The 27,184-nt window shown below is 39.2% G+C and overlaps 1 protein-coding gene across 2 annotated transcripts in view; it reads right to left on the bottom strand.

Annotated features, from left to right (window-relative positions):
- Nucleotides 1-3,233: 3,233 nt before the first annotated feature.
- The window catches only part of tjap1 (tight junction associated protein 1 (peripheral)), a 144,076-nt gene continuing 120,125 nt past the window's right edge, over nt 3,234-27,184 (bottom strand). The window contains exons 8-11 of one of the 2 annotated variants that reach the window (XM_056249947.1): nt 24,801-24,830; nt 20,261-20,368; nt 17,641-17,724; nt 3,234-5,555 (exon numbers count right to left, since the gene is read on the bottom strand). In XM_056249947.1, the coding sequence (XP_056105922.1) occupies nt 4,128-5,555; nt 17,641-17,724; nt 20,261-20,368; nt 24,801-24,830 (1,650 nt within the window). In that variant the 3' untranslated portion in view covers nt 3,234-4,127. The remainder of the gene's footprint in view (nt 5,556-17,640; nt 17,725-20,260; nt 20,369-24,800; nt 24,831-27,184) is intronic. The other variant, XM_056249953.1, reaches the window with a different exon arrangement.

The raw sequence follows: 27,184 nt of genomic DNA, 5'->3' as shown, positions 1-27,184 counted from the left end.
ACAGGGCCTTAAAATTAGCCTTCGTTATCGACTAATACTAGTAGAGTCAGCTTGACATTTTAAATCTAGTTGATGGTTACATGAAAGTTGCTCTACTGATGAATAAAAACGTTCATATATCAGATCAAAGGAAAAGGTGTGCAGATTCTGCACCGTCTTGAAGATAACGTGAATCTAACATGTTTTCCCATCACTGAGAGGTCAGCGTTGGATAGAAGCGGGACTGGAGTGTTGGTTGAAGATAACCTTGACTAGTTTTTGTTAATTCTTTAGATTTCTCAGTAAAGATTTTGCATGACTTGCGCACAGCATGCCCGAGGGTCACCTTGTATTAAATAACATGTATGCGTGCAATTAAATTTGAGTTATTAAAGATTGCATGAGAACAGAAGAGAAAGCCCTATTTATACACTCTGCGTATTAGACGCATCAAGACCACTGTCACGTCTTTTTTGTATTTATTTGCACAACCTGGGGCCTGCAGTGTAACATCTGATGAGACTGAATTATTTAAGGGCGTCCATTTCCACATGCAAGAACCTGACACAGACTGTACTCTGTCTCATTAAAGCATCACAGAACTATTTTAGAACATGATCAAATATGAATTATTCAGCATGGTGGGTAGTTACACTTCAATTAATCATGGGCTATTAGTGGTACTCCCATATATTGCGAAGCACGATTGATAACTACATACAAAGAGACCAAGACAGACAAGAAGAGTAAGTGTGGACTCGGGAGCCCTTCAATCGCACGTTCTGCCCTTCACTGAGGAACGTTTCGCTGAATGATTCAAGGCCAGGAGTGCTGTGGCAGACCAGCTATGAGGTGAATATATGTGATTTCACCAAGTGCAACATGTTCCTGGATCAACATTCCAATCAACCAATCAGATTTGAGGGACAAGTTTACCGTTCCTGTCAAGTTTAGGCTTACAATCTTATTAAATCACTTATCATTTTTGGGTAGGGATAGGGTTAAAGGATTAGTACCCCGACGTCATCCAAGATATTCACGTCTTTCTTTCTTCAGTCGAAAAGACATTAAGGTTTTTGAGGAAAACGCGGATTTTTCTCAATATTCTTCAACGATTATCAATGGGTTGAAGGTCCAAATTTCAGTGCAGCTTCAAAGGCTCTACACGATCCCAGCCGAGGAATAAGGGTCTTGTCCAACCAAACCATCGCTCATTTTCTAAAATAAAATAAATCTCGTCTTGCACGTCCACGACTTCACGCATTACATAATGACGTCGGATTGGTCAGGTGGAAAATGTAGGGTAGCGTGAAAAACTAATTTTGTCCTCAAACTTCAAAATCGTCCTACATCGTTGTTTAACCTTTTATTAATTTTGTAAAGGGCGTTCGACTTATTCTTTGCACGTTCGCTTTGTAAACACTAGGTTGGTACTTCCGCCTACATCATGCGTGACCTTTCAACGTGATTACGTAATGTGTGGTAAGACCCTTATTCCTCGGCTGGGATCGTGTAGAGACTGCATTGAAACTGCAATTTGGACCTTCAGCCCTTTGGACCCCATTGAAGTCCACTATATGGAGGAAGTAATGTTTACCTCAAAAACCTTAATTTCTTTTTCGACTGAAGATAGACAAATCTCTTGGATGGCGTCGGGGTGAGTTAATTATCAGGAAATTTTAATTCTGAAGTGAACTACTCCTTTAAGACTAAATATGTTGATCCAGGAACATCACAGTGACCGTGAATATATACAGCAAGTTCCTACAAAAGTCTGACATCTTTCCAGTAATACTGTTAAAATGTAATCCATGCTGCTGTACATTCTGACTGGCTGATATGTACATACATAAAAGACAAACCTAAAAATCATAAGTGCTCAACATACTCTTACACATGAAGAACACTGTTGCATATCACCAGTGGGGTAATGTCTCAAGTCAGTCAGGGGGCAAAGGTATTCTGTGTCCAATTACTTAAAAACACACTGATTTTTAAAAGTACAACACTGCATAACGTACATACTTGAGCCCCAGGGTCATACTTATTGACCGTTTAAGAGACTATAAAGTTGTAGGCCTAAATAAAAAGAACACAAAGCAAGCAGCACTTAAAAAGGCAACACAGAGTTTTAATCGTCTCTAAAATATATTCATCAAAAGAACAAAAGAATGAGGATGCTTGCAGTGGTCGCATCTGAAACTCTTTGAGAAAAAATGATAAATGTTAAAATGCTATTTGAACGAGGCTTGAAATGAAATGACTGAAATTTAAGACTGGAACACACAGAACTGAAAATAACAACTTGTAGAAAGTATCTGCTGGACAGACTGATCATCCATAATCAAGAGAATTCGGATTTCCACACACACAAAAAACAGAAAAACACACTTAATGATGGCGGGATGTACATTCCCCTTAAAATACAGCAGTATAATTAGTTAACGAATAATAAGGAACCAAAGAAAATGGATGCTACATGAAGATGATTACATTCATTAAGATTAAAACATGGCTTTCCTTGAAATTAGGGTTTAAAAAATAAAGCAATGTGTTTGTGTCAGTGCCATTCTAACAAACAAAGGCATGCTTCTGGCTGAAATCTCTGCTTTTTAGCTCACTGGGTTATTATATGCAACATTCTGCATCATTACAGACAGAATGCTTTGCTATGGTTCAGGTTTTTGTGGTGTTTTTAAACAGAACTATATGCATAGTTTTTTTTTAAATATTAATATGCCCTCTGAATGGCAATTTGTGCCATCAGCAGCGAGGGGATGCATTTATACACCTCTAAATTGGAGGGCATGAAAAACCAATGACACATCCAAATGTTTCAGCCTTACTTGCAAAATATTTTACTCATAAATACTGGCCTTTGAAAAAAGATGAAATATTTTCCAGATAAAAATAATCAAAATGCCAGATACAGCACTGTTTGGTTTGCATTTCCATGCAGTGTAATAACTAAAGTGTAATAATGTATGCGATTGTATACCTTCTCATTTAATTTTACGACAGGATTTGGTAACCTGTGCACTTCTTGTACACTTCTGCAAGTGCTTAACTGATTTGAGGGGAGTAATGGGACACTTTAGACCAGCAAAAGACAAATAAATACACAAAGAAAACCTAACTCTAAATATTTACTTAAAATCATAATCAGTTTTAAATACCATTAGTCAAACAAAACAGGTCAGAATGAAAATCAGGAAGTATATCCATCATTGAAACGTATACCGAATACATCAAAATCCTTTCACGAGTCATGTTGTTTATTAAAGTACAAAAACTGTCCTTAGGTTGGATGTTGAAATACAGTGGTAGATCAGTGACGAGAGGTAACTGAAAAATTGAGGTGAAGGATCCTCAGTTTATGGTGACTAAAAGCAGACTAAAGGAACAAGATGTTCTTTTAAAGGGTGATGAAGAGCCCCCTCTGTCAGAGCAAGGGTTAGGCACTGAAAATTGACAAGAGAGTCCAATAGATTACATTTAACCTGCTTCAACCAGCAGAATGCCTGACACAGTGGTATCTGTGGCCATTTGGTACTATCCCATCTCCCACAACAAAGGGATTGTACTGGGATACTGGATGTATTTCCTTATCTGGCTAGAAAACTCTCACCCGAGGGCAAAAGTAAATGTCAAAACATCCATGTCTGCACAGTGCCACAGGGTTCAATCCTAATGCTGCTCAATCTTGTCGCCTCTGAAGGACTCTTTCTCTTACAAAAGTGTGATTGTATGGCTATGTCCTGCTGTTGCCCATTCAATCATGTCGCATCAAGCAGAAGCAAGTCTTGGACTGGTGAAAATCACCTTAAATCAAACTATGACATTCTTGTACGATCCCTGAAGCACTGTCCACTCACTAGCCAGAGTAATTGAAGTTGCAGTCGGTACTTTACCAGTGATCCATCAATCCCATAGGTTCAACAGATAAGAGAGATCCATGCCTCAAAGAGAGGACAGAAGAGTTACAATGATGCCTCAGCAGCATGATCTGGGATAACTACAGCAAGGCTGATTCAATCCCTTCCACTCGTCGTGTGCTGCTATGACTAGTGATTGCTAGTAAGACAAAGAGCACTCAAGGTAAAAAAGAAAGAAAGCAAAATAAAAAGAGAAAAATAAGCCTGGAAGTCTCAGTCCAGCAAGTTTCCATGCTCTTGCGCTCTGGTAAGGCTGTCTTTACGGTGCAAGTGATGAACCCCCATCCTCTTGGGACTCTTCAGAGGTCGTGTGGAGCCAGTCCGAGGCGGCTTGTCTGTAAAATCCTCAAGGGCAGCTACGACCTTTGAGCCAATGACAGGTAAGTCCTGGGGAAGGATATCTCGTTCCTCAGCTGAACTCCCTGCTGATCCCGCATCTTCAGCAAACTCTTGATGCTCAGCAGACACTGGACTGCTCTCAATGGTGACCATGGTGTCTCCACTAGCACCATCATTGTCAAGTGGATCAAGGGCCATCAGTAGGTGTTCGCCCTCTTCCTGGGAAAAGTCACCTCCATATTGTGTCTTCTTTGCCCGGAGGTCCGCCATGCTGCTGGTGTCAGTATCCAAACTGGACTCTCTACTTGCTGTCCAGCTCTGGGCCGAGGAACCCTCTTCGCCGTCAGAGTAAGCACCTCTCAGAGCACCGTCTCCTGATTTCCCATTGTGACTTCTTTGGAGATCTTTCACCGTCTCACTGCTGAAGGATGTACGGTTGCCAAGGGAGCCGTCTGTAGACGGTGCCATTTTTTCTACAAACATGCGCTGCCAGTTGGCCAATAGATCCTCCTCAGAACTACCAGAGCTGGCAAAAGCACTAGGCGGCTGAGGGGGGCTGCTAAAGGGACTCGAATGACTGGAGAGGGTGTCCGTAGCATCCATCTGCGGAGGTGTGCGCTGGTGAGAAGCAAGTCCTCCGCCGGAAGATGAGGAGGTCCCCGACCGCCAACCCCCATCAGATACAGCAGGGCTATTGGGAACGGTGCGCTGGCGCTCAGCTGCCTCCTCTTCGTTCTGTACAAGACTCAGAGAAATGGCCTGACGTGTAGCATAGGTGCAGTTGGGAAGTGGGCTGTTCTTGGGGATCTTGACTTTGTCATCTGAAGTGAACTCAATAACTTTGCGACCAGGGTAGAGCGGGTTTGGTGGTGGAGGAGCTGGGTATGGATTCAACTTCTCAAAAGAGGGGGCGGCCCCATCTTCTCCTGTCGGACCATCTAGGCAACCCTGGCTTCGACACATGCCGTTTACATGCTGTTGATCAGAACCAGCACCCGCAGGAGGCCTTGCATGAACAGAACCACCATTCTCATGCCCTCCACCATTATCTTGTGGTCCTGTCATGTCCACGTGCACGAATACATCCTCGGCCACTGGCCGACCTGCACTGCTGCTTGACTGGGCTGAGTTGAGCACCAGGGGCTCGGGCTTCTCAAGAACTCGAGCGATCACTGAAGTGGGCACTACGTCTGCGGGAGTCAGGCTCAGAGTGTCGGGATCCTGGGCTTGAGCTCCCGGAGTCTTGTTAGGCAAGCTGCTCTTCATGTGCTTGTTCACCATGTCCTGTAGCTCATATGGCAACTGCAAAACATTATAGAAATAATAAACACACAGACAAACCAGCGTGACAAGGGATCATTTTCCAGCAGTATTGTTTTCAACCAGTTTTACACAATATATATTATGCATAAAAAGATTGAAACTGATCCTGAAAAAAAAAGCCTGGATAATAAGAACTTTATTGTTACTTTGGCTTTTGGCTTGCTTAGTTGGGGACAGTTAATATATTCAACAATATTGCCTGCATTGACACCATTATATGAGAACTGAAATGAGCTGGATGATGGCATCGATGTTTGCTCCAGAGCGGCTATATATATATAAATGAACTAAATTAAGAACGTTTTTACAACATAAATGAACCATCACTGAACTTACTTAAGCTGGACCATGACGCTATTTTCTTCTAGATCTGCTGTACAGCAGAAACAAACTTTGTTGCATTATTTTCCTGTTATCTCTGTAAAGCTACTTTGAAACAATCTGTATTGTAAAAAGCGCTATATAAATAAAGGTGACTTGACTTACTATGAACAGGCATTCAAATGGCCTCATTTTGAATAGATGAACAGGGTCAATTCAGTTTCTTGTGATTTTTAAGGACAACCCAAAGTCCTTAAAATATGACTGCATATTTCTTACGTAAAGTAGAAATGTAAGAATATTTACAGTGTTTTCCCCATACAATAGAAGCAGCAGTGATTAGGGAAAGTCAAAATCCAAAAAGGACAATAAAGTACTATCAAATAGTCCATTCAACTTTTTGTCTGTGTTTCAATAAAAGTAAGTTTGGGATAGGTTTGAAATAACAGAAGGATGAGAATCTTCTTTCTTGGGAGAACTATGCCTTTAATCTCGTCTAGTCCAATAATGTTTTAGAGACCACATTTATTGCTCTGAGATCTACGTAGTTTTCATATAGCACAGTTTGTTGATGAATTCTCTCTTGCAAGTAATTTTAAAAGGTGCAGTTTCAATTAGATGTGCTCAATGAACGCTTGGGTGGGAATAAGATGTTCAATGAGGCCTATCTACCATACTGCCCCATCTCAGTCATGATCAAGAACAGCAGAAAATAGCCTTTTTTCATAAAAAAAAATGCCCTCGCCCTGATGCGAGAAAGAAGAATAAAGAGTAAAAAGCTCACCTCGAATTAGATTATTACCGAAGAGGGGAGACAGACAGAGAAAGAGAGAGAGAGAGAGACTAAAAGAAAAAAGGCAGGCGATGAGGCCTTTATTTCATTCTGTAGTGTGGAACGATTTAACGAAGCCAGGCTAGGTCATTGATTTGTGGGGGGAAAAAAGGCAGGGAAAATCAGTGATCACACAGCCCTGCTCAGCTTTATGCTGTAACGATCCTGTGAGGCGGCAAATTCCCAAAAACCCTTACTTCCACTGGGTGTGAGGGCACGGGAGAATTGATCTGTCCAGACCCCACTTCCAAGCATGACCCCTTCATGGCCTTCTAGCTTAAAAATCTACATGACACTCCCTAAATCAATTGTCCCAGGGGGCAGAGTGCATGTGTATCCCATGACCACTGAAGCGTCACATGCTCGTGTGGGAAAGTCAGATGTTACACAAAGTGCTAAAATCCACTGAATGCTAAACAACTTCTTTCACCCACAGAAAATCAGGACAAACTCGGGTATCTTTACAGACCGGTCAATCTTAGCCAGAAAAATTCTCAGTATGGACTGGATTTTATCCTGCAAGACAAAAGTCTGACTACATGAGACTATATACAAGCTCAGCTGCCTAAAACGCACTAAACTAGGGATGCACGATATACCAGCCACCATATCGGTATCGGCCGATATATGATCATTTATAATGTTATCCTTATCGGCCGATATAAGAACATTTGGCTGATATATTAAAGTAAATATATACTTTAATGTAACGATAAATAATGGATTATTTCCTTCAGCTGAGACACTTCAGATGCGCACTGTTCGTCATGATAGTTTTGAATTGCTTGAAATATGATTGAAATCACTTCAAAAAAAGGAAAATGCAGTTAAGTGCAAAATGTGCAGCGCAAGTCTGTCATATAGGCAACATAAAATTATAATGAGAACGTTATAATTGTGCGCTTGGGACTTTTTTTGTTTGTATTCAGGCTCTCAATTTATATAAAAATTTGGATTTAGATTAATCGGCCAATTTATCGGTTATCAACTTTCAAAGATAATTATCGGTTATCATATTGGCCAAAATCTTGGCATGCTAGTTGTCATCTTCCTAAGTTATCCTAACAAAGAGAAGCCACAATTCTTCCCATTTTTGCAGTGACCTACACTTAAAGACTGTATGCAAATTACCGTGCATAATTTCCATCTTTAGCTAAAGATAGAGAATTTCTACATGAGAGCTTCTATTATAACTCTCAGTCTGCCAGCACTGGACCGAAGCATAATGGCTCTCAGAGCACTTCTAAAGCTGTGAGAGAATACACAAGTGGCCTGTTTGATGCAATGTAGTGCAGATCAGTTTGACATTCATTTGGAGAATTTTACAAATGGTGCTTTACAAGTGGATGCTTTAAAACAGTGGCTTTACGTTAGAAGTACCAGAATAAAAACAGGTAATGGCTTAGGCTCAATTGAGTCTAAAAATAACCAATGGAATAGTCTGTGGTCTCTGCTTGCAGAGTAATGAATGACAGAGTTCATGAGAGCAGGGCAAGAGGATCATCTGGACAGTGAATCAAATATCCTCTAAAAATACCATGGGTTCACTTCATCCCTATAGTTCTCATAGAGAGATCACAATTCAGTCACTGATGTCAATTCAATAAATTAAAAAAGTATGAAGACAGATCCTTTGTGAATTAATTGCTGGCAAGGAGGAAGATCAACACTCAATACGGCAACTGAATTTAATGCCACCTTTTTCAGCATAACCTAAAAGTTTGGACAAAAGTAAATTGAAAGAGATTCTCATGCTCTTCATAAAAGTTACATAAACTAGTTTAGAAAAGACTAATATAAAGGGTGACTATTAGTTAATTGCTTTACAAAAAGTAAAATTTTAATTAGGGGTGGAACGGATCGCAGTTGATCCGTATGGACCAGGCCCCACCGTTCGACACGCTAAATTTAAACATCATAGAGTGAAAGTTTATAATTTGGACGTTTTGTCTTGCCAATTTACACATTCAAACAATTTTAAACACGGAAGAAGAGGCAAAAAACGGGACTCGCTCATTATCTGTGCGGCCAGCCGCATACACACGCAGAGAGAGAGAGAGAGAGAGAGAGAGTGAGAGGGAGGGAGGGAGGGAGGGAGAGAGAGAGAGAGGGAGGGAGGGAGGGAGAGAGAGAGAGAGGTTTAACAAGCACTTTATTATTCTATGAACCTTACATCACATTACTGGCAGTTATTAAAAAAAAATTCACAATGAGCTGATCATGTTGTACTATACATAGTACCTCATTAAAACACCATACATCACAAAAGAAAACCACATTATTTGTAAGTCTGTAATAAGCGAATTTCGATTTTTAGTCTTCCCTCAACCAACCGTCTAAACATCATTTCAGGATCTATTGTAGCAAGTTGTAGACCTTTGTTCTTTCTTGTTTACCAAATTGCAAGTTTAGCTTTTCCCATCAAATAATTAAACAAACATATTTTCCTCCTCATTGAAAAACTATTTCATTCCCCCAATAAACACTTTATCGGAAAAAAAACTCATTAAAACTTCTAAACCAAGTCTTCAGCAAAACAAAAAGGTCTTGTAATCGGTTACATCTTAAAAACAAATGTTCTAGATCCTCCTGCTCCTCACAAAATCTACATTCCCCAACGACTGGCGGATTCAGGAGTGCCACATGTCGGCCCGTATAGCTATGGCCCCGTGAATGATCCGCCACTGTAGATCATAGGGCTGGACCCGAATATCCGAATATTCAAATATTCGTTCGGTGGGTTGGTATTCGATTTGAAAATGTGACATTCGAATATTCTCTTCTTTTTTTTTTCTTCTTTTTTTTTTTGCACACCTCGCATCCCCCTCGAAACGGTTTTCATTCGCGCTTGAATATGTTTTACACTCTAAAATCTGGTGAAATATAATACTTAACATAACTTCGTTATAGCTACTTAATAAATATATTTGCTTCTTCTTGGACTACTAAAAGTGTTCCTGCAACGGGAGTATTCTCTGGCTAGAGCGCAGAACAGCGGAGTTTGTATGGACAGAAGTGCATGCCTGAGCTTGTAGTTAAGCTGCGTTGCTTTGACATTGTGGAAAATAGAATAATAGAAACAAAATGTATTATCCTTTTTACCCGTTATTATCAACCTAAATTAATCTACTGCGAAATAAAGGAGATTTTGAGATTTTACTGGGACGTCACGTCACAATTTCGTTTTTCTTTATTTAAATTTTGTTTTTCTTTATTTAAATTTCGTTTTTCTTTATTTAAATTTCGTTTTCATTTATTTAAATTTTGTTTTTCTTTATTTAAATTTCGTTATTTATTTAAATTTCTTTTTTATTTAGCCTATTTAAATTTCGTTTTTATTTTTAATTTATTTAGATTTCGTTTTTATTTATTTAAATCTACTTTGTCAGTGAGAAAAATATTATAAGACTATACCTTATTAAAAATATTGCTTAAGTTAAAAGATCTGTGTGTGTCTGTGTTTTATATCACTAGTGCAGTGTCAATTCTCGGAGCATAAGCTCTGCTCGCGTGAGGCGCACCGCTTCCTGCTAGCGCTGTTCTGTAGGCTAGTTTATTAAAGTTTATTAATTCTGAACGTGTCGCGTCTCGCCGTTTATCTATATTGCACCAAATACGACACTGCACTCCCTTGTGAAGTCGTTTGGATGAACGGTTCTCGAAATAATCAAAATGCAAACAGACAGACAGACATAGGGCCTGTTCACATATCGCGTCTTTTGCGCGCTTAAGTTCGTTATTTCAAGTGTAGGCGCGCATAATGGAATGGAAGCGACGCGCTCGTTTTTTCCAAGCGCGTCCGCGCCGCATCAAGATAAAAACATCTCAACTTTTCAGAATGCCGCAAGCTTTGATTGCTTAGCAACGACAGACTCCTCCGGAGCGCAACCGCCCTAGCGCTTTGGAAAAAGGGTTTTTAGGCGCTATATGTGAATGGCGCCTTAGGCTATAGAGATTCCGAAGCTTCGAATATTCGATGTTCATTACTACCGAAGCTTCGAAGCTCAAAAAATGGTATTCGGACCAGCCCTAGTAGATCAGCAGTGCGCTCCTCTACAGGGGGTTATACAGGGTCCGCCACCTGTCCCGCACGAGAAAGTCTGGCTCTAACAGTTCTGGCAATCTAGAAGCTTTTTGCCTCTTCAATGAATCTCGATGTGTGACTTTAAAGCAGCACTAAGTAGGAATTCAGTTTTTGTCAAACAGCGACCCCTAGAGTCGCTGTGAAGTACTTGTACTGTCGTGAATAGCACTCACGCAGAGATGGCTCGCACTCACGGCCGGATCCCCTCCCCCTGTACACCGGTACCTGTTCAGTAGGATGGACGCTGTAACGAGTGGAAATAAGGTATGGCCCCTTTAAGAGCTGCGCGCGCCCTGTTTAACTGTCGGCAGTCTGTAGAGATGCGCGGATGGGCTATTATTTAATCCGCAACCGCATCACAAAACTCATCATCCGTCCGCCATCCATCCGCACCAACGTTTTTGACCAATTTTCAAAACCGCACCCGCCCGCCATCCGCTGATTGGGCGATACAAGGCGCTGCTGATGACAGCCGCGAGACTAGAAAGCTCTCAGAATATCAGCAGTGAACTCCTCTCCGATCAACGCGCAGGGACAAAAATAAATAAATAGCCTAAATTAAACGCACTTCGGCAAACCTGACCTTATCTGATAGGCTACTGTACACAATATGTTCATTGTAGCCTAATAAAAAACGCATTTTGGCACATAATTTCAACATGCTGCTATTGTATGGGGCGCCAACAATGTTACGTGACAGTTCTCCATTACGGACGCGAACACTCAGAAAGCGGCACTAAAAGACTTTCAAACTTTCACAGAGGCCTCAAAAAAGCACAAAGCCTTTCTTTAAAGCGAATTTCGTTTTGTATTAATTGTATCTTCATTTTAATCCATGTTTCATTAACCAATTTCCTGGATTTAATAAATAGGCTAAAAATAAGTAAATGGTCTATCTTGATTGTGTAGGCTATTTTTTATTATAAAATATTAGGCTGTGTATACCGACATGGATCAATTATTAATATTATATTTCATCTGTCTTTTGTAGGCATAGCTGATGGCGCACCAACGAAAAAGCCTATAGTGACTTCGGCGTTTCTTTAATATCGAGGCTCTATAGTTTATTATATGATTGTTAGGTGATGGTATAAAAAGAATTGCACTGTGCCTGAAAAAGACACGCTCTCCGCTCTCTTCCCGTGCATTCAAAATTAACGGGGGTCTTCAGAACAGGCTCGTCCACTCCAGCGTCAACAGCACCGAACTTAGCTCCAATGTCAATCAACGTCTGGGCCACTTGGTGGAATCCTTTACCAGAAACAATATCGAACGGGCGCATATCAAGAGAGCGCACAACTTATTCCAGGCAACACTTTTCTGACCTTCTATTTCCTTTGTTTTTAATTCTCCTTTTTTTAGTTTGTCACGTACCTCCTTCGCCGGCGTTGCCATCTCTGATAACAAGCAGTCTCTGCATAGACTCGAGCTGATGAAAATTTGACTATTTCAAAGTGTGCTCGATTTATTTTTTATTTTTTGGATGTAGGTATAGTCAGATAACAATATTTAACAATGTATATTTTTCATTTGATTGGTTCAACCGCCCGCCACCCGCCCGAATTTAATTAAAACCGTCCCGTCATCCGCCCGATCCGCAGTTTATCCGCAGAGTCCGTGGCTGTAACCGCCAACCGCGCATCTCTAGCAGTCTGTATTGTATGTGCGCCTCGAACACCACATGTATACGGCGCTGGGTTATTTCTGTTTGATACTCATTTTATCAGAATTTTATCAGATCTGTCTGCGGCCCGCCGGCCCAAAGTTGCAAGGGTGGTTTTGCGGCTCACAGGCACCAGGGGGGTGCGAGACGACCACCATTCAACACGAAATCAGTAATATAAACATTACAATGACTCCAAAGCTGTTCGGTTAAGGTAAAAAAGTTACTTAGTTCACCTTTAACTGCAGTGCAGTACATTGCTTTCTTATACACATTTTTAAAATGGTCTAGCTGAGGGGTCTTGAAAGATAAAATCGAGTCTGCAACTTCACCTTCATCTTCTTCATTTATGACAGGTGAAATTTGTATTTCTGGAAAATCTTGACCAGTTCTCATGGCCTGTGTTTGTCTCAGTCCTATCCGAGTCCTGCAGCTGCTTTGGTAGTGCATTACAGATTTCCTATTTCAATTTGGAAACAAGACGCAAGGACTTTAACCCCGTCATCTCTTGAAGTGCATCAATGGATTTCCAAGCTCTCATCCAGGAGATGTCCAAGTTTCTGAACACCATTTCCTCAGCAAACATCTCCTCACACTCACGGAGGACAACAGTCTAGTCTGGACCATTGGGTTGAAAAACAACGGTTCTTCTGGAGTCCAATGTCACCCATATCTCGCTTCACTCTAAAAACAGTTCTCCATGTCTGCAGCATTGACTTAGAAAAGGGTGGAAGCTCTGACAGGCTTGCTTCCTCGAGTTTCATTAAAAACAGGTGTCTATCAAATCCAAGTCCTCCCGCCCGCTTCAAAAACGCACTTGCAGTTTTGGCCCATACAACATCCTCTCTGCACAGCTTGAATCCCAAAAGCTCCTCACATCCACCAAGCCTCGACTGCCCTCTTGAACTGGTAAATAAAATGCAGCTGCACGGATCCAGTGCTGTCCACTCCAGAAAACATTACCAAATGTCCTTTGTATCATAGAAATAAGTTCTTCAGGAGGCTCCATAGTTATAGTCCAGTGCCACAACATCGATGCAGCGAGATTATTGACAACCAGAGCTTTCCCCTATAGGACAATTGTGGCAATAGCCATTTCGACAATATGGGGGGGAGAGAGAGGGGAGAGAGGGGAGAGAGAGAGAGAGAGAGAGAGAGAGAGAGAGAGAGAGAGAGAGAGAGAGAGAGAGAGAGAGAGAGAGAGAGAGAGAGAGAGAGAGAGAGAGAGAGAGAGAGAGAGAGAGAGAGAGAGAGAGAGAGAGAGAGAGAGAGAGAGAGAGACACATCTCAGACAGCGCTCGAACAACGAATTGATTCCTCTTTCCCGTTTCACGGACACAAATACCCGTCTAAACGCCCGTTTCGGAGTGTATTCTCTCGTTTATGTCATAAGTGAACAGTTGAGAAAGAAACAATGTTTGTCCGTTTTTTCAGTCCGTGCATTCGGTCTTAAGGTGACAGCACACATAATATTCCTACTGTTGTCTGTGTCATTAATATTAATAAAACAACAAAATACAGCTTTAACAAAGATGAAACTAAACTTAATTTCTACAGTGAACAACTAGTGTTATTTTACATTTAGGTTTAATTATTAATTTCTGTACCTGAATACCTGAAGTAACTTTGTTATTTAGTATTCATCTCTGCTTGTAATTTGTTTATTTGTTCTTATTTTATTACTGACTGTTCACTTGTTTTAAATAATGTGTGAACTTTATCAGTTAGGCTAGTAGTTTTTGATGTAGTATCGAAGAACTTCAAGTGAGCTTTAAGTAATAAATGAAAAGCAAAGTTACAGTTATACTTTTCATCACTGTTTTCTCCAGAGCGGCTATAAATATATATATATACACTCACCTAAAGGATTATTAAGAACACCATACTAATACTGTGTTTGACCCCCTTTCGCCTTCAGAACTGCCTTAATTCTACGTGGCATTGATTCAACAAGGTGCTGAAAGTATTCTTTAGAAATGTTGGCCCATATTGATAGGATAGCATCTTGCAGTTGATGGAGATTTGTGGGATGCACATCCAGGGCCGAAGCTCCCGTTCCACCACATCGCAAAGATGCTCTATTGGGTTGAGATCTGGTGACTGTGGGGGCCATTTTAGTACAGTGAACTCATTGTCATGTTCAAGAAACCAATTTGAAATGATTCGAGCTTTGTGACATGGTGCATTATCCTGCTGGAAGTAGCCATCAGAGGATGGGTACATGGTGGCCATAAAGGGATGGACATGGTCAGAAACAATGCTCAGGTAGGCGGTGGCATTTAAACGATGCCCAATTGGCACTAAGGGGCCTAAAGTGTGCCAAGAAAACATCCCCCACACCATTACACCACCACCACCAGCCTGCACAGTGGTAACAAGGCATGATGGATCCATGTTCTCATTCTGTTTACGCCAAATTCTGACTCTACCATCTGAATGTCTCAACAGAAATCGAGACTCATCAGACCAGACAACATTTTTCCAGTCTTCAACTGTCCAATTTTGGTGAGCTCTTGCAAATTGTAGCCTCTTTTTCCTATTTGTAGTGGAGATGAGTGGTACCCGGTGGAGTCTTCTGCTGTTGTAGCCCATCCGCCTCAAGGTTGTGCGTGTTGTGGCTTCACAAATGCTTTGCTGCATACCTCGGTTGTAACGAGTGGTTATTTCAGTCAAAGTTGCTCTTCTATCAGCTTGAATCAGTCGGCCCATTCTCCTCTGACCTCTAGCATCAACAAGGCATTTTCGCCCACAGGACTGCCGCATACTGGATGTTTTTCCCTTTTCACACCATTCTTTGTAAACCCTAGTAACTGAGCAGATTCTGAAATACTCAGACCGGCCCGTCTGGCACCAACAACCATGCCACGCTCAAAATTGCTTAAATCACCTTTCTTTCCCATTCTGACATTCAGTTTGTAGTTCAGGAGATTGTCTTGACCAGGACCACACCCCTAAATGCATTGAAGCAACTGCCATGTGATTGGTTGATTAAATAATTGCATTAATGAGAAATTGAACAGGTGTTCCTAATAATCCTTTAGGTGAGTGTATAGGTAAATGAATATATTCATTTATTTATATATATATATAAATAAATGAACTAAATTAATACCTTTTTTTACAACAAAAATGAACCATCACTGAACTTACTTAAGCTGGACTATGACGCTATTTTCTTCTAGATCTGCTGTACAGCAGAAACAAACTTTGTTGCATTATTTTCCTGTTATCTCTGTAAAGCTGCTTTGAAACAATCTGTATTGTAAAAGTGCTATATAAATAAAGGTGACTTGACTTTTTGATTCAAATTAGGCAAATCTACCTTTTATGTAACGGACTTAAAAAAAGAAAGAAAAGAAGATCTGACCAGTTTAGAAGAAAAAAATGTGATGACTACCGGTAACTTTTAAGTCTAACCCAAGCAGTTTATGCAACCGGCCACAGACTTAATGCTGTTTGCAATACAGATCAACAAGGACAGACAGAGTGATAGATGCGTGTAATGTAGAGAGCAGGCCGCAGGTGATAATGTCCTGATGTGTTCAATACCCATATGCCCATGAGCTCAAGCTGTCTCATCATACCTCTCTGTTCTCGTACACACAGAGCTGTCCATCAGCCTGAAATCTGCCCTACTTTCCCCCACGGACAGACACAAAGGCCAAACAGACGGATGTGTCTGGAGTCTGGCACCTTGTCAATACGGTGTCTTTACTCTGCCAGCGAGACCATCCGTATCCAAAGACCATCTGTGTCTCGCAGCACGACTGCCCTAACACACACTCTTCATGCTAAACGCTGCAATAAAGCACATCACGCAGACATGGCTTTTTTATATCCTCTATTCTCTTGGTCTCTTTCTCTCTCTCTCTCTCTCTCTCTCTCTCTCTCTGACTACTCCTCTCTGATCCCAGTCCGTAAAATCAGAGGTCCATGTCCATAACAAACAAGTCCCTGGGCAATCGTGCAGTCTCTCTCTCTCTCTCTCTCGCACCACCATCCACGAGTGTCACTGCGGAGTGTAAAACACATTCAGACTCCAACAAGTCCTCTGCGGAAGGGGTAGTAGTAGACAAAAATGAAAATTATGTCATCATTTACTCCTCATGTCATTTCAAAATCGGTTTTATTTTCTTTCTTCCGAAAACACAAAAGATGATGTTTAGCAGAAAGTCTGAGCTGCTCTTTTACATAGAATGAAAGTGGATGGTGTTTTATATTGCCAAACGCAAAAAAGGACAACAATATAAATCATATTCCCAGTCTTCTGAAGCCATATTATAGCTTTGTGTGCGGAATAGACTGAAAGTGACAGTATTTTGTTATAATTGAAGACTAAAAATGTAGTTATTTTTCCATAATTATTTCATAATGTATTTTGTGAAGTCAGAGTATGTTGTACATGTGCGCTGATGAGAGATATTTTGCTTAGAAGTGTGTGTGCAATGTAACACGTTCACTGAGCAGAGATGTTCCACTGATGATGGAAAGGAAAGTGTAAAAAAAAACGATGCAAATGCACCACTAATGTATACACCGAAGGATGGTTTCTTAATATGGAGAGTGGATTGTGCCATGTGTAAGCATGAGGTATACGTTCCATTTTAAACATGAGCAACATGTTTTGCTACCTTACAAGGAAGTTGTAACTAAGTCCCTCAGTGGTGTATATAAGCTCAATCCTTACTGTACTGACTCAGAGAAACATAGAGGTATGACGGGGTGAGAGGAAGGAGAAACACAGAGAAACCATTACAGCTGGCATGATGGGGTGAGAGGAGAGAGGACAGAGAAATCTGTAATGAAGACTACCTCGCCTGTAGGCTTATTCTTCTATGCCTATAACAAATGAGAGATCTCTTGGCAAAATAACTGGTGTTGCTTCCGTGATTCTCAAATCTACAATAATCTTACTCAGAAATCATATTTACATTTCAGGAGATCATTTTTGATACTCAGCAGTGTATTATTGTCCATATTGACATCCATTGGATGCTTATTCGCAAACAAAGCTGTTGTATGGCAACACTGTTTACAACAATCGAACGATATGAGATGAGTAAAATGACAGAATTTTAATTTTTGGTGAACGGTTCTTTAAAATGTGGGAGGGGATGTGTGCCTTAAAACTAGGTTCTTATGAGGAACAGATCCTATTACTTACATCAGCAAACTTGTGGTTCCTGAAATGCGATTTATTGCACTTCAACAGCTGCACAGCCAAATTACAATCCTGCCGATAGCGTTCCTGCATGAGGACAGACAATGGATACGAGAAAGTGTCAGGGAAACAGATATGAGACGCATCAAATAAAGAAAGTCATCAAAGTCAACTTTTTGGGAATGACACTTTCCTTAAAATGAACAGAAATTCTCAGTTATGAAAGACAGAGTATCTGTCAAAAGTTTGGAAACACCTGACTGAATGTATGTTTCACAAGATTGTTACAAATCTATTGAGCTAAACACACACACACACACACACACACACACGAGTTGGACTGGATAGAAGGAAAAAGAGCCAACAAGTGTGTCAATATAAGAGATTCTTCATTTAGCATTTTTTTCACTGTGTGATCAATGCTTTCATTTTAATATTTTGATGACTTCATTATTACGCGAACACAGCGGTTCTCAATATTTAAGACAACAATATTAAAGGCCTCTTAGCGTTAGTTTGGTTTTCAAAACTTATTATAATCTGTGGGCGCTCAACTATAACTAAAACACGAATTAAACTGAAAAAAAAAAATATTTATATATTCCAGATTTTGGAGCTTATTGTTCCTACTTTGAATTTACAAGACTCTTCCAGTTGTTTGTGATGAATTGGATAAGGATTATTTGATGAATAGAAAGTTCAAAAGAACACCATTTATCTGAAAAAGAAAGCTTTTGTAACATTATCACTACTGTTCAAAAGTTTGGGGTCAGTGAGAGTTTTTAAAAAAAAAGAAATTAAAGAATTGTATTCAGCAAAGATGCCTTAAATTGATCAAAAGTGTCAAAATATTATATTGCAAAAGCTTTCCATTTCAGATAAATGCTGTTTTGAACTTCCCATTCATCAAAGAATCCTGAAAATAAATTGTACACAACTGCTTTCCACATTGATGATAATAATAATAATAATAATAAATGTTTCCTGAGCAGCAAATCATCATATTAGAGTGATTTCTGAAGGATCATGTGACACTGAAGACTGGAGTAATGATGCTGAAAATACAGCTTTGATCACAGGAATAAATTACAGTTTACTATATATTCACATAGAATACAGTTATTTTAAATTGTAAAAATATTTCACAATATTATTGATTTTGCTGTATTTTGGATCAAATAAATGAAGCCTTGCTGAGCAGAAGAGACTTACATACAGCCACCACTGTATGTATGTATGTATATATATATATATATATATATATATACACACACACACGATTTGGACTGGATAGAAGCAAAAGCAGCCAACAAGTGTGTCTAGGCAAAGAAGCTTAAATATAAGATTCTTCATTTAGCATTTTTTTCACTGTGTGATCAATGCTTTCATTTCAATATTTTGATGACTTCATTATTACTCGAACACAGCGGTTCTCAATATTTAAGACAACAATATTAAAGGCCTCTTAGCGTTAGTTTGGTTTTCAAAACTTATTTTAATCTGTGGGCGCTCAACTATAACTAAAACACTCATTAAACTGATTTTTTTTTAACTAAACTTATTGTTTCTTCTTTTTACATGAATTTACATGACTCTTCCAGTTGTTTTTTGATTAATTGGATAATGATTTAAAAAAAATATTTGTGAATTTATCCACAATGAAGCTAGGCATAACTAGTAAAATAGATTCATATATAGATTGAAAAAGAATAAATATCAATATGTGAATAAAGATGACTTTTACAGGTCTTATGCCACCTCGTATATTATGGTTTTCAAAGACTATGGGAACAATGGTTTGTCGATTTCAAAGGAAACAACAAGTGAATCGAGGGGTCAATTAAAATAAGTTTCGCATTATTTTAAATAATATAAATTCATCTGAAGGATCCACTGAAAGTTTGCCGAGAACCACTTCTCTAACACGTATAGAGAAATAAATTAATATGAGTAGTTCTCTCCAAAAGCGTTCACTGAAAATGTGCAAGTATAACAAGGAAAATGGCAGTCAAAGTCGCAGTCTTCAGGATTTATAACTAAAAAAGGTTATTAAGGGGGAAAGAAGTTCTCCCGAGGAATGAGCTGTGATTGATGTGTGTATAAGGAGATGAAGCGCTGTTTAAACACCGCGAACAGACGGATATCAGTTTCTTCAGCGCTATAATTAGTTCCCCGTGGCAGCGTTTCACACATGGGGTGTAATAAAAGCCCATTTCAGAACTACTGTCCCTGCTTTGTTATTCCTCATGGAGTTACTATCTTAAAAACCCACTGTCTGCTAATTCACAGTCCGGAGTCAATTACTTGAATGCTAAGAGTGTTTATATAATTTGGGCTTTCCCATTCAACCAGTGCCATAGATGGTATTTAAAACAGGCAGTGTTTGATGTAAAAACGCGGTTCTAGTGTATAGTGGATGAGTGGTGGTGTTTATGTGCAGGAGACTCGCGTTCCCCAGTGAAGCTCCATGAGCCAGACATCTTTTCTGTAATCTTCAGTGAAAACTCAGCGCAGATCCTCCTCATGCAACTTTCAATTTTCAGCTCCAGTAGTTATCAATCCCAGCTCTGAAAACTCTAGCCTCAAACACAAACACACACAAAGCTCTGATACTTGCACGTACGTTCAGTTCCTCCAGCTTGTCGATAGTATTTTTGGCGTCCACGAGTTTATTTGTGAGCTCCACTATCTCTTGATCCATGGTTTTCTTGTCTCTTTCCACTTTACGGAGCTGCAAGGAGAAAAAGGACATTCGTGTAAACTTAAATGTAAAAGGTTTCGTGTGAGGTTAGACGTCTTTCTTATAAAACAGTGGTAACCAGTGGCCATTGTAGCCTTTTGATAAAGCAAAACAACTTTTCCTTCAGTCCTAATATCATTGCTGACACCGGCTGCAAAGAAAAAGTCCTCCAAAGAGCCCGGGAATGAGGCGCATCCCATGAGAAAACACAGACAAGGAGTCATAATCACTGTGCTGGATCTCATGGGAAATAAGCATCACAGTCTCTCGTCTCCTCTGAGTCTCCAATATTTCTGTCCAATTTTGGCTATCTTTGAAAAAACAACTTTTGCTTCCAAACACAAGCTAGTTTTTTTTTTCAATGTGAGTTGAAAAAAAAACAACGTTGAACAATTTTTGGAACTATGTCGGTAACCAAACAGTTGATGGACTCCATTGACTTTCATTTGGGTGAACTATCCCTTTAATGTTTATTTTTTTGTCTATATTGTGTATATATTAGGGGTGTAACGGTACACAGAAGTCACGGTTCGGTACGTACCTCGGTTTTGGGGTCACGGTTCGATACGAGTTCGGTAGGAAAAAGCAACAAATCCCCAATGCTAGGTTTCTTTTTTTTCTTTCAGGGGTAGTTTCTACAGTACAGCCTCCTTTAGACTTCAAAAACAACTTAAAATACTCCCTCATTTATGATAATAGCCTTAAGTAGCCTTAATGTTTTATGTACTTTTTGTCTTTTAACTGTTTTTAACCCTGTATATACTGTATATCTGTAATTGAATATTATGTATGGACATGATATGATATTACTTTTGCACAAGCAGATTTTAGAAAATGGTGATTTGCTATTTGCACAGCCTTAATGTTTTATGTCCTTTTGTTTTTTAACTGTCTTAACCCTGTACCTCTGTTCTGTCTTCTTGTAATCTGTTTGTTGCAATCTCTTTATATCCAAAACTAATTTCTCCTCGGGGAGAAAAAATAAAGATACTTTGACTTTAATAGAGATAAGAGTAGGACATGTAAAGGGTCGAAACTGTAAAGGGTCTATTTTTATTTGTGTACATTCAACAATAAAAACAAAATATTGTGCTTTTGTAAAATAAAGAAAAGAAACAGGATACTTTCTTCTGCTTTCTGGAGCGCGTCACAAAAATGAATGGAAACTGCGTATAGGCTACTAGTAAGCTCTTGCGTATCATCTGAACTCTTGTTTTGGGTTGGTCATAGATCGTCTCTTCGGCCCCGTCCACACTACTGCGTTTTCGTTTAAAAACGGAGACCTTTTGCTACGTTTGCACCTCCCGTCCACACTAAAACGGCAAAAACGGAGACCCAAAACGGAGAAGTTTAGAAACGCTGCCGACCCGTTTTTCGTTTTGATTCTCCGGAGGGCGTTTTAGTGTGGACGGGTCAAGACGGAGGACTTTAGAAACGATGACGTAGTAGAGGCTCACGCTCGGCTCTATGATTGGGTGTCATCAGTCATGGCGTATATCTTTGCTAACAGCTGTTGTACAAGTAAATTCTGCATTTTACAACGCTATAACTGCCTACATGCCCCGGAGTCAAGCTATTATTCCAGCGATCTGTGACAATTCCCGTGTGCAGCGGCGGCGTTGACCGTACATGGAGCGTCGGTTTGGGGTTAACCCAGAGCATGGTGGGATCATTTGATCAATGAAGTTGTGTTTACACCGGCACCCGCATGCCCAGTGTTAGTGAATGGTCATGTGATCCGCGTTTTCAGTCGTTTTAATGTAGACGGAGATCAATTCTAATACGCAGCTAAAACGCTGGTGTGGACGGAGATCGTCTTCGTTTTAATTATCCGTTTCTAAACTAAAACGCAGTAGTGTGGATGGGGCCTTATTCTGCTCTTTTTCCTGCTGCGGCTGTTAGCAAACACTGTTGCATGACCGCGCGCCCTTCTGGATTGCAGTACGAATCGCTTGTGACTCACTGTATTCGTCGTCTGAATGTATGCACCGATACACACCTAGTATATAACAGTTAGTATAAAATAACAAATATGATTGTTATTCACTGCTAATCTTCAGTTTTCATTGGACTGGACTGGATCATTAATGTGTTGCCGTTTATAAATGCACAATAAAGAGCTTTTTTTTGTGTAAAACCTAGAGCTGGGCATCGATTAATCGCATCCAAAATAATGGTTTGTGTTTACATAATATACGTGTGTGTACTGTGTATAATAATTTTGTATATATAAATACACACACATGCATGTGTATATATTTATGAAAAATGTATAATATTTATACAGTATATACATGCAAATATTTCTTAAATATATACATGCATATGTGTGTATTTATATATACAAAATAATTATACACAGTGCACACACATACAGTATATTATGTATACACAAACCTTTATTTTGGATGTGATTAATCATTGCCCAGCACTAGTAAAATCACATCATATTCCTTCAGGTGACTTGGAACTTGGTGTACACGTCATATGCAATATTTTGATGGTCACTATGAGCTGTTGTTGAAGATTATTTTCGTTTCACGGTAAGAATAACATCATCGAGCTTGCAGGAACAAGAACGTCCTTTTAACATGCACCAGACAGCCGGTGAAGAGACTTCTGGAGACTGAAGGAGAACACCGTGACAATGTACATTTACACACCGAAAACGTCTTCTGTCTGACTTGAGCGTTCGTCTAACTGTGGGATGAGTGTTGTCTGAGGACACTACACTCCTGCTGTGCTAAAACGACTGAACAAAAGCTCTTCAGAGAACTTTAAAGAGGACATAGTTAGCAGAAGCTTCGCTACTTAAGACACACTTCAGTCCTGTCGGCTCTTGCTTTAAGTGGAGACAGAGACACTGAGAAAAAGTAGAGAAACTGTGACCCTTAATCGGGAGCTCGGCATGTTCATAACAAAGCAATTATCTTTATAGTCACCATTTGACGGAAGCGGACAATGTGGACCAATAAAAGAGAGTTGAGGGAAGCCTTTCAGCGTGATGCAGTCCACGAGTAACTAAGGCAATGAAACAGCCAGTCTAAAGCACAGCACGTCTGACAGACTAACAGGAGACAGGGACACAAAGTGTTTTATCAGTTTAACAGCTGCATTCACACCATCCAAAGCTGTAGTCAAGTGGTCAAAATGCCAACAAAGTGTCAACAGAGAGCTTCAGGTTTTTATAACTGACTCAGAAAACATGGAAATATATATGCGTGTTTAATATAATATGCATGTTTGGTACAGCCTAAGCAAAGACATGGATTACTTCCAATTTATTTTGAATCATAATGTTATTTTGACAAACATAGCTGCAAAATTCAGAGAATATTGCATTATATATAGGAATATTGTTAAATAATAGTAAGGAAGATTTTCAGCTGACAGCCCATGTATGTGAGCAAACAAAGGATCCAAAAGTAAAAATCCCATTCATTTTCTCCATACAGAAATCACATTTTAGCTGTAAATGTTTCAAGACGAGAACAATTATAAAAATCATGTTTAATTACTAAACGTGATTAGTACTACACTACACATCCTAAAGATTACAAAAAAAAATCTGAAAATAAATAAATAAATCATAGCACATTTTTTAATAAATTAAGGTTTTATGAATTTAATTGATTTAATTGATTGATACAATTTAATTAAACCATTAAATTATTAATTCAATTATTCAGAATCCAGAACATTTTATAATCTGAAAACACACAATTTTTAAAAAAAATAAATAAAACGGATTTCATAGGTCACTAAAAATTGTTGTTAAACTGTATGAGTTTGATTATTTCAAATTACGCCTTTTGATTACTAAAATTAAAAAGGAATCCAGAAAAATTTCAATGAAAAAAATTTCAATAAATAAATCAAATAAAACGGAATCTGGAAAAAATCAAACCGATTTAGGATTATTTATAGGATGAGTGGTTCAATCAGTTCAGTGTCTCTTTTTCTGCCACTATTTATTTTATTTTATTTTTCACAAAAAGCTGTGATTCAGTTAGGAGCCGGATGGTTTGGTCGAATCCTACAATTTGTTACTGTTTCTTTAAATGGCTGAGGAGAAAACGAACAGGAAAAACACTTCCGGTGTCCACAAGGTGTGCACAATATTGTTTGCTGTCACAAACAGCCTTTCCATCCGGCTTCAAAACATTATTTGTAATGCACTGATGTTTTAGCATATTTTGCAGCTTTTCTTACAGTGTTCTCCAAGTTGTGCTGTGCATTTTAACCACTGAGTTAAACATTTGGACTGCTGCATGTATCCCAGAATCCCCCTGCCCACATGCACATGGCCACATCTACTGCAGGGAGAAAGGAGAGGACACAGGAAAGAGATGCAATGAGTCATGGGAATGAGAACAGGGACAGACAGAAGGAAATGGATAAATAGAAAGAATGAGAACGCAACTGCATAGACCCAAGTTTGACTGATGGCAGCCTGATGATGAAGATGATGAAGATGATGAAGATGGTGGTGGTGAAATACCCAAGTCACAAGGCAGCATGAGGGGAGAGGAAAGGAGGAAAGAAAGGAAGAGAAAGATTTAATATTGTGTTTATTCTTGTATTGTTATTAATAACCTGTATGTCTGCAAATATAAGATGGTGTGCAAATGGGAGAAAGACAAGTACAGACAAGAAAAAAGGAAAAAGATAGAAATTATCCATGTGAAAGACACATTATATACGCACACTAAATCACCACGCTGTCATCAGTTATACATTTTTATCCTGTAATTGAAATAAAGCTAAAATAAAACATAATAAAATATATTAGAAGGAAATGTAACTTCAAATAGAGAGATATCGCCTTGCCATCTAAATAAAATAAGTCAAAGTGCTAAAAGTATTACTACTACTAACTAAAACTGAAATAAAAATAAATTAAAGCTAAATAGAAATATTAAAAAACGGTAATAGTAGGTTTCATATGTTAACATTAGATAACACAAACAAACATCGAAAACTACTTGTAAAGGATTTATTAATCTTAGTTAATGAACATAACATTTACGAACACGTTAAAATCAAAAGTTGTATCTGTTAATATTATTTACTAGACTTGAGCTAACATGAACAATTGTATTTTTATTAACTAACATTAACAAAGATCAATAATACTGTATCAAATATATTGCTTATTGTCAGTTAATGCATTAACAAAAGCTAATAAAAATAACAAAAGTACATAAAATTAGTAAAACTTAAATGAAAACTTTATATACTTTATTTATATATATACATATATAGCCTATTATTACGTGTGTGTGTGTGTGTGTGTGTGTGTATATATATATATATATATATACACACACACATACATACACACACATATATACATACACTCACCGGCCACTTTATTAGGTACACCTGTCCAACTGCTCGTTAACACTTAATTTCTAAGCAGCCAATCACATGGCGGCAACTCAGTGCATTTAGGCATGTAGACATGGTCAAGACAATCTCCTGCAGTTCAAACCGAGCATCAGTATGGGGAAGAAAGGTGATTTGAGTGACTTTGAACGTGGCATGATTGTTGGTGCCAGAAGGGCTGGTCTGAGTATTTCAGAAACTGCTAATCTACTGGGATTTTCACGCACAACCATCTCTAGGGTTTACAGAGAATGGTCCGAAAAAGAAAAAACATCCAGTGAGCGGCAGTTCTGTGGGCGGAAATGCCTTGTTGATGCCAGAGGTCAGAGGAGAATGGCCAGACTGGTTCGAGCTGATAGAAGGGCAACAGTGACTGAAATAACCACTCGTTACAACCGAGGTATGCAGCAAAGCATTTGTGAAGCCACAACACGCACAACCTTGAGGCGGATGGGCTACAACAGCAGAAGACTCCACCGGGTACCACTCATCTCCACTACAAATAGGAAAAAGAGGCTACAATTTGCAAGAGCTCACCAAAATTGAACAGTTGAAGACTGGAAAAATGTTGCCTGGTCTGATGAGTCTCGATTTCTGTTGAGACATTCAGATGTTAGAGTCAGAATTTGGCGTAAACAGAATGAGAACATGGAACCATCATGCCTTGTTACCACTGTGCAGGCTGGTGGTGGTGGTGTAATGGTGTGGGGGATGTTTTCCTGGCACACTTTAGGCCCCTTAGTGCCAATTGGGCATCGTTTAAATGCCACGGCCTACCTGAGCATTGTTTCTGACCATGTCCATCCCTTTATGGCCACCATGTACCCATCCTCTGATGGCTACTTCCACCATGTCACAAAGCTCTAATCATTTCAAATTGGTTTCTTGAACATGACAATGAGTTCACTGTACTAAAATGGCCTCCACAGTCACCAGATCTCAACCCAATAGAGCATCTTTGGGATGTGGTGGAACGGGAGATTCGCATCATGGATGTGCAGCCGACAAATCTGCGGCAACTGTGTGATGCCATCATGTCAATATGGACCAAACTCCCTGAGGAATGCTTCCAGCACCTTGTTGAATCTATGCCACGAAGAATTGAGGCAGTTCTGAAGGCAAAAGGGGGTCCAACCCGTTACTAGCATGGGGTACCTAGTAAAGTGGTCGGTGAGTGTATATGCATGTATATAGAGATATATATGTGTATGTATGTATATATATATAAGTGGTATATATATATATATATATATAAGGGCTGTCAAATGATTAATCGTGATTAATCACATCCAAAATAAAAGTTTTTTTACATAATATATGTGGGTGCACTGTGTATAATTATTTTATATATATAAATACACACAAACATGCTTGTATATAATTAAGAAATATTTTCATGTATATACTGTATATTGATTT

This window comes from Rhinichthys klamathensis, unplaced genomic scaffold (assembly GCF_029890125.1).
Source record: "Rhinichthys klamathensis goyatoka isolate OS25496 unplaced genomic scaffold, OSU_Roscu_1.1 h1tg000003l_1, whole genome shotgun sequence".
NCBI classification, from domain to species: domain Eukaryota; kingdom Metazoa; phylum Chordata; class Actinopteri; order Cypriniformes; family Leuciscidae; genus Rhinichthys; species Rhinichthys klamathensis.
The sequence above is the reverse complement of the archived record's forward strand: the minus strand, read 5'-3'. Positions and strand labels throughout refer to the sequence as shown.